Here is a 12340-nt window from a genome sequence, read left to right as displayed (position 1 = left end):
GTTATTACCAGAGACCGGATTTTAACAAACTTTCAAAACACCCAATTTTTAAGGGCCTTTCTTAAAACCCGAAATAAATTTATTTTGTTGGAAATATCTGACTCCCTTTTTATTTTTCCTAAATTCCTAAACTGAATTGTATCCTAAATGAGTTTTAAACATCCTACAGTTGTGTTTATAGTTGAAATCATCACATCAAAATTTTTAGTTTCTGCTAAAAATCCGGTCTCTTGTTATTAATGCGAAGGAATAGTTTACCTGATCGCGTCGTAAAACTCGTAAAAAATAAAAACATGGAATAATTAGTTAGAGTCTCGCGAGATCGCATTTATTGTCTCGCGAATTATTATTTTAATACCGTTTCCATGTTCGGAGTGATGAGCTAATTACGCAATTACCTACTTAACCTGATTCCATTTATTAAATGCATTTGTAACGACTTAACAGCTTTTCTTTGAGGGTCATTGCAACGACTCGCCGAGTTCAAAGTTTCGTACCATTGCTAATTGAAATATATAATCAAACAATTAAATTTCAATGTTACCGTTGGTAAATATAATAAATTGTGCAAATAATACATCGATTTGAGACCTCATTGGAGCATTGAGTGACAAAATGTGGTCATTGTGAGGTCGCAGCAATGAAAAAAGTTCCCTTCCAAGAGAATAATTAGGGAGTGTTTTGACTGAGGATTAGTAAAGCGGATTTCCGGCCTATACTTGGCATCACATCAATCACATTCCTCCAAGCAAAGGATGTTTCCCGGCCCTTTCGCTGACATTAGAACGACTAATCTTACACGCTCTGCTTAAGTTGAGAATTTAACAAAAATGCCGCTTTATTTTAAGCATTTGGGTTAATCGCACAGGTAGCAGCAATTGGCTCGCATCCAAACGCCGCCAAAATATGTTCTTCGCTTATCCAATTTAGTTATCAAAGTTCTTAATTGAAGTATAGATAAGTAAAGGCAAGTTAATCAAGCTCGGAATACATTTTCACACTTGACAGTGATTAATGGTGGAAATTCAAATCGAGTGGAAGTTTTAAAAGCTCCGAATTTATTATTATGAAAAAGGGAGTCGTAAAAGTGCCATTTTGCGTGATGTTTGTTTAAAATTAGCGCAAAGCTCGTATTTTTTCGTCATGCCCGTCATTACGGCGATAATGTGTACACAAAATCGATGCGAAACAAGGTCAGCGTTGCATTATCCTAAACATGATGCACTTGAAAATCAACAAGCATATGGCAATTCAGTCGATGGAGTCATGTAACTGTATTACAGATTGGACGGCGGAATTCAAGCTTAGTCTAATTGAGGCTTAAACCAATTGGGAAATAATGTCACGAATATTGTTGCAGCAATTTTCAAAGAAACCAAATGCCTGTGTGCTCCCTTGGGCTGCAATGAATCGTTTCCGCTTATCATTGAAAAGGTAGTGTGGCGGTAACAAAATGAAATAATCAGATTAAGAGTTGATTAAGATGATAATCGCGCAGTATTACGTCGTAATCACAGCAGACCGAAGTGAGTTTGAGGGGGTGAATTTAAATTCAGCTCCGGGGGTGAATTTCCTACATAATCGCATGATTTACTCTGGCCGTAATTAATTTCAGCCGATGAATTGTGCTACAGGCATGATGACTCGATCAAAGGCGAGAAATATTACATGAAGGAGAGAAAAAAATACGAGAGAGGTTGGGACAATGTATCATCTTTAAATGTCACGACGAACAATGAACTCGACGGAAAAATGCAGATCTTGCGGCCTTGTGACTTCTACTTTCGGGTTTTTTCCTTCGATATGGAAATTCAAGGAAATGTAATTGAGATGTAATAGTGAAATCAAGAGGAAAATTATGATATTCAAGTGGATGACAGCCAAGGATTGATGCTCAAGTGGATAATTGCAATTTTTATAACACAGTCGATTATCACTAGAAAAATTTTATTTGTTTTGTAAATTATGTAATTACTTTTTTCATAAAGGCGAAATTGACCTCAACATCAGAGGTAACCTTGTTTCGTCTTGTCCCAGGTCTTGTCCCACCTTGACTCCTCTCAATCTGTACCGAAAATAAAACACGACAGTTTAATTGTCCAATATTTATTTGTTTTTAATTCGTCAATTCCTAGAAAATCTTCGGACATTTTTTCTTAATAATTTACTAATGTAAAATATTCTGGTGGATCTATCGGCATGGAGATTATTATCAGTTTTGCGGATATCGTCAAATATTTTTTTTAGCAGTACGTATGTAAAATGTTCTGGGGAACCGATTGGCTTTGAGAAAACCAAACAAAATAACATATCGTTGAATATTGTTTTAATTTTTTTGTCTTATTAATTTAACATTTTCGACAATATCTTTATATATTTTTTACTGTTATTTGCGTATTTGTCAATTTCGGCAAAAATATAGGAAAAAATAGTGTAGAATTGTTATTATGTAGAATGTTCCGAGAGTTCAATTGGCGTTAAGGAAACTGCAAAAAATTGGAAAAAATTCTAACAGTTTTAAAATAAAAATATGTTTAATATTTATGTTTAGTACCTACTTTTAAATTTTATTTCCTTATTTTGTAAATTTTTGCTAAACCATACACTACAATCTATATGTGCTGAATTATTCATATACAGAATATTCTGAGAAATCAATTGACGTTGAGGAATCTCCGACTTCATCAAAAGTTTTAAAGGTATCGATGACTTTTTTGAAAATTCAACATTTTGAAGATATCGACGAATTCTGACGATACTATGACACATGATTAATATTGTGAATTTTACGCATCTAAGATGATTCGAGGAATCGTTTGACTTTGAGAAAACCGCAAAATCGCAGTGAATATTTTTAATTATTTTAATTATTTTTACAATTTTGACAATTTTTCTTGCAAAACTACCGACAAATGTTTTTTTAAATGTTGCTTAATATGGAGATTAAGAAAATTTAATTGAGATATTTAAATACTAACTTGACAGATAAGGATCAATGTTCAAGTAGATAATTGCAATTTTTCGACTGGACTACCACAAGAAAAAATTTATTTGTTTTGAAATTAAATCATTAATTTTTTAAGACGAAATAATTGACCTCAACTCCAAATTTAACCTTGCGTGGTCTTGTCCTAGGTCTTGCCCAACCTTGACTCTTCTCGATTCATAACGAAAATACGCTAATAATTTATTAGGGATAAATACTATAATTAAAAATGAAAATCTATTAATAAGTCTATTTGACCCGTGTTTATTGTGATTCGGTACAGTATAATTACACGGAGTAAGCATTTGGAGTGAGGGTCAATGTTAGAAGAAGGTCTTGAGCAATGAACTCTAATTTTCTTAAAACTAAAACCATCAAAATAAAATTAATTATGAATCTTGTTGTCAATTTTCATCTCGCTTGAGTGTCTTTTAAAAATTGGCGTTTGTTTACCAAAATAATAAACAATTACCTCACCAAGTGTGATTTCCTGTTTTCGTCCAATTCGTAAAATTTTGATTTAGCGTAGAGTTTCAAGGCTTCAATTGGGCCAGAGCAGCTCAAACCCCGTTCAGGTTCTCCGTCAAGGATAACGCACGCAAAGTATAAATAAAGGATTATTTACAATAAATATCCTCAGTTTAGCGCATGGTATAAAAATGTCCAAGTATGTGCTAGTGCTCGTAATTTGCTCAATACCATTTAGTGCATGTATGCGTAAAAATGTTTGCAAAACGATCGAGGATTACAGGACAATAGAGCACAATCCGAATTGTTGGTACAATCCCGACGTCGGAGCCAGTCCGGTGTGTGTGTGCGAATATTTACATTTAATTTATTAATCTGACCGAAAAATCAATATTAGGCCGAAATTATCAAAGGACACGGTTATCCTTTTGAAAGCTATGAAGTTGTGACAAAGGACGGCTACATTGTTACGTTATTTCGGGTGCCTCATAACGGCACCAATTTCGGGGCGAAAAAACCGGTGGTTTTCCTCCAGCATGGAATGGCTGTTGACTCTTCGTGTTATCTCTATTTGGGCGAAAAGTCCAGCGGTATGTAAATTCAAATTACCGCCCTTGCCCTAAATGCCACTGATCGATCGGGGAAAGCAGGTTAAAATATAATAGAAATAATTATTATCGTATCTTCAATCAATTTATCATCTTCTGTACGGTGTCCCCCTTGACACTTACACCTTGACATTTTCAGTTTTTGTTTTCGCGAATAATGGATACGACGTCTGGTTGTCCAACAGCAGAGGCACCAAATACTCCTCAAAACACAACAAATATTCAGTTTATGACCCCGCATACTGGAATTTCAGGTAGCAATTAAAACGTTGACTCAAATGAAAAATAAAAGTTTCAGTTTTCACGAAATGGCAATTTATGACCTTCCAGCCATGCTGGAATTTATTATTAAAATGACCGGACAAACTGGACATATCCACTACATCGGCCATTCTATGGGAACCACAATTTCGTACATTTACAGCTCTCTGATGCCACAACATGCCAAAAGGTCCTTAAGGACAATTGTGTCTCTCGCACCTGTGGCTTTTCTGGACCATGTCTCACCTCTAGTGCGTGCCATTGTCCCATTTCGCTACTTAATTTGGGTAAAAACTGTGACAATTTTTTTAAATAAAAAAAAACATTTGAAATAGGATTTTTTCGCCTCGCTTGGATTATATGGAGTTGGTCCGAACGTGCAATTTAAGCTAGATATAGTCCTGCAAATGTGCGCCCGCTATCCGTTTATTTTGATTTGTTCGAATTTGGGCGATCTTGCCGGAACGAATCAGGCGGAGAACAGGGCGGTAAGTGTTAATTTCCGCCCTGCGGTTTGTAATAACGTTTTTTAGAGCACTCTTCCTGTCAGTGCAGCGGCCCAATTGTCGGGAATTTCGCTAAAAACGCTCCTACATTACGCCCAAATAATTGACGCGAGGGGCCGCTTTCAATATTTTGATTACGGTCCGTATAATCGGAAAATTTATAACTCGACATTGCCGCCCGAATATCCAATTTATAAAATTAAAATCCCTGTTTATTTATTTTATGGGCGAAGAGATTTACTAGCCACGGAAAAGGTAGTACGGGAATTATTTTTCAGGTTTGGGATACCAATTTTTTTTTCAGGATGTTTATCATTTGTACGAGAAATTGAAGACTGAAAAAAGGATAATGGAGGTTTTCAATTTCGGGCACAATAATTTTCTTAGCGGTTTACACGCGTTGGATTTGTACCAAATGATACTCAAGTTGATTCAGTGATGCCAAACGATTAATTAATTTATTTATTTAATAAACGATTTTACACAAACACTGGTCTCGTAATTTTCCCAGAATCCTCATCAGCGGTTTGTAGAATAAAGTCTCGATGTGTTTGGAGGACAAAAAATTGATATGATTGTACTTAATCCCTCCATTTTCGGGTATTACATTTATCGACTTTTCTGTCATTTTCAGTTGATTGTAAATTGATTCAACATCCTGAAACAAACTTTTCAGTTACTTAAATGCGTCACGCGAGACTTTACCTCACGTCCAGCGAAAGGATCATTCAAACCGTAAAATAAATGAACGGGGATTGAAATATTTGAAAGAGGGTAAATAGGAGGTGATTGGGATTTATACACTTGCAAATTTTTTTCAACGCCGTAATCGTATTGCTCAAATTTTTGGCTGAACGTGAATTGGAGGTAATGAGCGAAGCATTTCAGCGATGTTCGGCCAGGGTGGTGGCTTAATCCAACCAATAAATATTCCTGAAATTATCCCTTCATTTGAAAATATAAAAAAATACCACCAACGAACAGGAGTAAATTCTCCTTCGTCCCGACCGCCGAATAAGTTAAGCACTGTTAAGCAAAGTGCCGTAAATTGAACACAAATCGGTACCGCGTACAGTCTTGAGAATTTTTCGGGCGCCGGGAACATCACAGTTATGTTATTTTGCAATAAATTTTGCTGAAAATTGTTACATAACTACATAATTAATTGTAACTCGACTTACAACTAATTGATTTAATTGTTCTTTGAACGCTTTTACGATCGTAACCCCATAGTTAAGTGACGTGGTAGGTGCTAAGGCCACTACGCCTTTCAGGAACTTTTCAGCATGTTCTTTCTTCAGACTAGCATAAATGAACCCAATCGTTGTTCCCATGGAATGGCCCACGTAAATAATTTTCGTCCCATTCCCGTTTTTTTCAGCAATAAATTCAACCACCGCCGGGATGTCGTAAATTGCCATTTCGTGAAAACTGAAATCCCAAAATTTGGGATTGGACATTTTCAAACGGGCGTGTCCTTTTGAAAAATTATTGCCTCTGTGATTGGCTAGCCACACGTCGAAGCCGTTTCGCGCCAAATAAAAGGCCAGTGATTGGTTCCCAAAACCCAGGAAACTCATTGCGTTGCTGCCCAAACCATGGTGTAGCAAAATTGGTGGTTTATTGCCGTCATTTTTAAACTTATCTTGGATTCGGAAAATGGTCAAATAATAACCATCTTCGGTTTCTATTTTGTGGTTTTGGAATTCGAAGCCGTGATTGTGTGCAATTTGTTCCTAAATTCTCGAAAGTGTTAATTTTTTTGACTGGTTTAACTTACCGGTGTTGCAAATACGTCCGGGTCGTACCAACAATTTCTACTAAAGGGGAGGTTGGAATAGTCGGCGAAATTTTTACAAACATTGTTCCGGTTTTGGGAAAAACACAGCTGAATAATGGAGAAAAACACGAGTGATTTAGGATTCATGTTGTCTAAAATAGGAGTCATCACTTTGTCTCAAATGACCTTAGAATTAAGTAGCATTTCCCCAGCCGGGTATGCGGACTGAATATTTTGTTAATTGAAATCTAATAACTCGCGGAAAATTTTTATGAAGAAGACTCGACTGTTCGTTTTCTAATGAACCGAACAGCCTTTACACTTTTCTTTTATTACCAGGTAAAAAACCGCTTATTATCAAGCTTGCTCGATTATTAGAAACAAGTTAGACTTGAATTTGCTCATAAATTACACTATTTGCAACTTTGTACTTATTTGAATGACAAAGGCCGCTATATTTTTGCAAAGCTTGGAGATGCTGAAAAATAACTTTCTTTCAGGGATAACCGGTAATCTAAACGACAAAGGCATGCATTTGTTGTATTTCTTTACAAAGTTTCAAAAATAGAATCCACCACAATTTATGATCGAGAAAAATCTTGAGATATTACAAGTGTTTATCGATTCGCAGACGAAAAAATAGAACGAAATCATAATTTCCAGGACAAAACACACGATGAGGCTTTTACGAACAGTCGTATCAGCCGATAAGACCCATTGAACATCTGATTATATTCGGTCGAGTGACCCTCGATAAAACTCCAACTCAAAAATTAATTGATTATTTCAAACAAAGCTTCGTACAAATAGTTTATATCACGGCCGTACAGAAAGTCTAAATGTTTGAAATTCGTTTCATCACGTCCGGGAATTTTCTTTAGAATTTTTTTCGCCCCGAGCCGTCCAAACAATTCAAAAACATCCTGAAACTATAATTACAAAATCAATTTTTTACGTAAATTAAACTTGAACCGATTCGTCCCCGATTGCGTCCTTGTTCCCGTACAATAAATAAACCGGGATTGCAACTGCGCCCGGATTCAGGATTGGGGGTTTTTCATGGCCGTATTTTTCCCGATTTTTGTTACCATAATCGAACAGTTGGAATTGCCCGTTTTGGATTAATTGCGAATAGTGCTGGAGTGTTTTGACCGAAGTACCGGCAGGTGCTTGTGTCATAAACATGGGGATTGATTCCTGAAAAATGCGTGAAGAAAGTGCAATTTTGCAAAATTACTACCGGTGGGAGAGAGTCGAGGTTTAAAGCCATCATTATTTCAGTCATCACTTCGCATCGCAATTTTTTCAGGGAGTTAAGGCATGTGTTGAAGCGATTTGTAACTTTTTCAGCATTTGACATTCCGAGATTGTGGATGTGTAAAAAATTGGCCACTGCCTGAAATATTAATTCAGTTTTGGTTTTGAAAAGTTATTGATTGACTTGGATTGGTTGAGCGAAGGGTGCGAGACCAGAAATTGGGAAATAAACGTGTTTCATGTACACAACAGGTGCGAGAGCAATCAAGGCTTCCAAATTTTTTTCAGAGTGATTTTTCCGTTTGATTGCATAGACGAATGCGGCTGTTGTACCCATCGAGTGTCCAATGTAAATAATTTTGCGTTTATTTCCTACTGTTTTAGACATGAATTCGATCATTGCTGTCAAGTCGTAAATTCCCATTTCGTAGAAACTAGGATTTAATTCTGTTGCTTCAAAACGAACGGAGAAATTATTTGTTTGTACCTAAAATCCCAATAATTTTCCTCCGATATGTTGGAATTATTGTGTTTATTTGAATAAATAGTCCCACGGAAATTCCCAAGCCAGACATCATAGCCCGCATTGTAAAGTTTGAAAGCTAACAAATAAATAATTTCCATTTTTCCAAATATTTACCAAGTGAATTATTTCCGAGCGACAAAAACGATAAACAAGTACAAGCAATACCGTGCTGGAGTAATACCGGACGTCCGGCGTTCGGCATCCGGAAAAGTCCCAATTTGTATCCATCTTCGGTTATTACTTGATTTGATTCGAACGGAAAACCGTGCCGTTTTATAATTTCTTCCTTGAAAATATCATGTTCACGTTGAAATGTAATTAAACACTCACCGGAGTCGAACCCACATCGGGATTATACCAGCAATTATTACTCAATTGTGAAAACGCATAATCGGCTAAATTCGAACAAACATTATTTTGTGGTGGAGTTTGGCAATGTGCAAAATGTACAAGAAAAATGATTTTGAGGAGCATTTTGCGGAAAATGAGCCAAAATTATATTTATATACTTGCAATTAAGCGATACATAATTTTCACAAAAATTAATGGAACCTACTTACATAAAATTTATGGTAATTTGATTATTTTGGGCGATTTTAAGTGTCATTAGCACAATTAGCAAGTCAAAATGTAATTAACTTTTTCAATTTGTTTCATTTTGCAAATTTTGGCAAAACTATGGGAAAAAATTTAATTTTTGTAATCTCTAAGTAAAATGTTTCGAGAAAATGATAGGCGTTCAGAAAACCTCGAAAATCGTTAAATATTTGAATATTTTTTGAATATTGTTTTTATTTAATTAATTCTTGTAAAACCATACGACCAAAATTAAGATTTCGTGAGTTCTATGCGTGTAAAATGTTTCCAGAAATCGATTGGCGTCGAGAGAATCGCAAAATCGCCAACACATTTGAAGACATTGATGAATATTTCAATATTTTTATTATATTTTTTTCGTTTTGTCAGTTTTTACGAGACTAGATCAAGCACAAAATTTCTATTTTTTGAGCCATAGTAAAATGTTGTGAGGCATCGATTGGCTGGATAAATGCAATTTGTACAATGTATTTTTTATATTATCATAAAATAAAAATTTGTTTTGTAAATTACAGTTTGTAGTGGTGTTTTATATGCAGCCAGAAATACACACCATTCGTATAAAAAAATCACTGAAATATTAACATATTTTTAAATTTTTTTCTGCGAAGTTTCATATTGCTTGCTTAGGTTTTATCTATTCCAAAAATGTGAAATTAAAATTTTTTGCGTAAAATACAGTATCTAAATAATTTATACAATACATTAGACAACTGTTATCGAAAAATTATTTTTGCTTTTATTGCTATCAAACGTATTTGTAGCCTTGGTAAAAAAGTCATTTTTAATTCGGTGGTAACCAAAATTTTTATCTATTTTGCATTTTAATCTTTATATTTTTACGATATTTCATCTATCCAATATTTTACAAATTAATATCTTTTTTAGTTATAAAATAATTAAAGATCATAATTAAGAGTTTAAGTAATTTATGAATTTTTATATCGTCCTATCATTAAATGTGTCTGTGACGCTACAAATTACAATAAAAGGTGTATTAACATAAATTTTAATTTGACAGTAATTATGTTATACCGCGTGTACCAACAAAATTCTAGTAAAAAGTTTTCGCAATAATATTGTCACAACAACCCCTAACTAGAAATGCATTTAATTTTGTATTTTGTATAATAATAAAGTTTAGTTTGAGTGAATGTCAACAAAAATTGAGAAACTAAACATTTTTGCGTGAACCACTCTGTATATCTTTTAGCGTATTCAAGGTTTATAAATTTTAACTACAATTTAAATTAAAAAAATGTAAAATACCGTTCCATTGTTAGCAAAAAGTCAGTCTTTTTGTGTCTTCCAACATGCATTACACACTTTTCCTTTCATTAAATTTTCTTTTCATCCCTTGTGCATTTTCCTTGGGTTTGGAAAACAATGTTTGTCCTTCACTTATCGAATATCATATTGCGGCCGTAAACCCTCGCTGTTACCACAATCCTGATGTTTTATCAGACGTCGTAAGTAACTTTACCACCCTTGAACCGAAATCTCGATTTTTGCGTTTAGAGCACAGTGGCAGAAAGACACGGATATCAAGTTGAGGCAAATAGTGTGACCACAAAAGATGGGTATATTTTAACCGTCCATAAGATAACTTCGAGTAAAGCGCAAGGACCCATGAAACCCATGTTCATTCAACATGGGATTGCGACGAATTCAGGGCCTTGGGTTGATATCGGGAACCGATCGATTGGTATTTTTTAGCTTTGAGCGTTTTCGAATTAATTTTGTGTTTTTTTAAGCGTTTTATTTCGCCGATAAAGGCTGGACGGTTTATTTGGGTAATGCCAGAGGGTCGACTTATTCAGACAAACACGTCAAGTTAAACACACACGATGCTGAATTTTGGAATTATCGGTAATTAATTTTTTTGTGGGGAAAGGAAATACGTTTGGAAATTGTAGTTTGGACGATATCGCAGCTATTGATATTCCGACCCAGTTGGAATATGTTTTCACAGATTCTGGTCAAAAATCAGTTTATGTTGGCCATTCTATGGGCACCTCTGTTGTGTTCATGTTTGCCTCACAATACCCTGAATTAGCCAGTCAATATCTCGAAAGAATTGTTGCTTTAGCTCCTGTTGCTTATCTGGACGGAGCTCCGGGTATTACGTTAGTTAAACCAGTAGCGAAACCACTTTTAGTAAGTTTTTTTTTAACTGGAACTTGAGCTAAGACATAATTGTAGAGTATTTTGGAACTTTTCCATGTTTGGGGTTTATTCCACCACGAGACTTTGATTCATACATTTTTGGTTAAAGGATTATGTCCGAATTTACCCGGACCTTGCAGAATTTTCTTAGATCTGGCTTTCGGTAGAACTAGTCAATTTTCAGATGTGAGTAATGACCAAAAATTAAATACTGATTTTTTACGAAAAAGTGAAAAAAAATTTAAAGTATGCATTGTACAGTCACGATAAAAAAGAATGTTACTCTTCGATATATTACGCTTAATTTATTAATTTGACTAGTGGTACATTTTTTTTATCGTCACTGTACTAGAATTGACGATTACGTAGGAGATTTATTTAAATGATTTTTGAAATATTCTAGCGCGACCTCTTATTGTACTTCAGTTATTGGCCTAGTGGCACGTCAATTTTCCAACTGAAACAGTATTTGCAAATTGCGAGTAGTAAAAAGTTCCAAATGTATGATTACGGTTCTAAGAAAAATAAGGAAATGTATGGGTCTGAAGACCCTCCAACTTATCCACTTGAAGATTTGAAATTGCCGGTGCATTTGTTTTACGGTGAAAATGATAGTTTGTACAGGAAAAAGAATATGAAAAGATTGTATGATGAACTTGGAAGTTCGGAAAAAACAGCAGTTTCAGCTGGATCTGAGATTGGGAAAAAATTCAATCACATTGATTTTCTTTATTCGGAGCATTTGATTGAACAGATTTATGAGAAGATGGAGGCGGTTTTGGGTGGCAGTGGTGGGGGTGGGGGTGATGATGGTGGTCTAGATGGTGGTGATGATGAAGAAGAAGAAAAAGAAGAAGAGGATGATAAAGAGGAGGAAAAAGACGATGATAAAGAGAAAGAGGACGATAAGGAAGAAGAAAAAGATGAAGAAAAAAATGAAGAGGAAGATGATGATAAAGACGACTAGACATTCTTAATATTATTAATTGCTTGTAATTGATCTGTTATCTTTAAAAATAAAATTTTTCGTTTTATTTTTTTTTCTAATAATTTATAATCCTTTCTACGACGGATATATTCCCTACAACTGACGCAATATTTATCCAAAATCACAAGAAATCAAAGTCTGACTGTCCACCTGCATGCAATTAAGTGGCTTAATTTATTTATTTTCCTAACGTTTCG

The 12340-nt window shown here is 34.9% G+C and overlaps 4 protein-coding genes across 4 annotated transcripts in view; 2 read left to right on the top strand and 2 right to left on the bottom strand.

Moving 5' to 3' along the window:
* AstC-R2 (Allatostatin C receptor 2) overlaps positions 1 to 12340 on the top strand; it is an 82990-nt gene that overhangs the window by 15363 nt on the left and 55287 nt on the right. The window lies entirely within an intron of this gene.
* LOC659039 (uncharacterized) lies at positions 3631 to 12189 on the top strand. Its single transcript, XM_008200257.3, has 13 exons — positions 3631 to 3792; positions 3852 to 4044; positions 4202 to 4316; positions 4361 to 4610; positions 4659 to 4811; positions 4857 to 5084; positions 5134 to 5265; positions 10273 to 10458; positions 10508 to 10694; positions 10744 to 10858; positions 10906 to 11146; positions 11192 to 11341; positions 11559 to 12189. The coding sequence occupies exons 1-13, from the start codon at positions 3646 to 3648 to the stop codon at positions 12120 to 12122; spliced, it is 2661 nt and encodes an 886-aa protein (XP_008198479.3). The 5' UTR covers positions 3631 to 3645; the 3' UTR covers positions 12123 to 12189.
* On the bottom strand, positions 5257 to 6923 carry LOC659121 (gastric triacylglycerol lipase). Its single transcript, XM_008200255.3, has 5 exons — positions 6610 to 6923; positions 6011 to 6565; positions 5812 to 5964; positions 5535 to 5762; positions 5257 to 5487 (listed from the first exon to the last, which is right to left on the bottom strand). Exons 1-5 carry the CDS (start codon positions 6775 to 6777, stop codon positions 5296 to 5298), a joined length of 1296 nt encoding a protein of 431 aa, XP_008198477.1. The 5' UTR covers positions 6778 to 6923; the 3' UTR covers positions 5257 to 5295.
* On the bottom strand, positions 6609 to 8367 carry LOC100142141 (lipase member K). The gene is made up of 4 exons (XM_064355011.1): positions 8051 to 8367; positions 7850 to 8005; positions 7582 to 7806; positions 6609 to 7532 (listed from the first exon to the last, which is right to left on the bottom strand). Exons 1-4 carry the CDS (start codon positions 8288 to 8290, stop codon positions 7383 to 7385), a joined length of 771 nt encoding a protein of 256 aa, XP_064211081.1. The 5' UTR covers positions 8291 to 8367; the 3' UTR covers positions 6609 to 7382.

The sequence above is a fragment of the Tribolium castaneum genome, chromosome 2, assembly GCF_031307605.1.
Source record: "Tribolium castaneum strain GA2 chromosome 2, icTriCast1.1, whole genome shotgun sequence".
Lineage (NCBI taxonomy): Eukaryota > Metazoa > Arthropoda > Insecta > Coleoptera > Tenebrionidae > Tribolium > Tribolium castaneum.
This window is presented reverse-complemented; position numbering and strand designations above follow the sequence as displayed.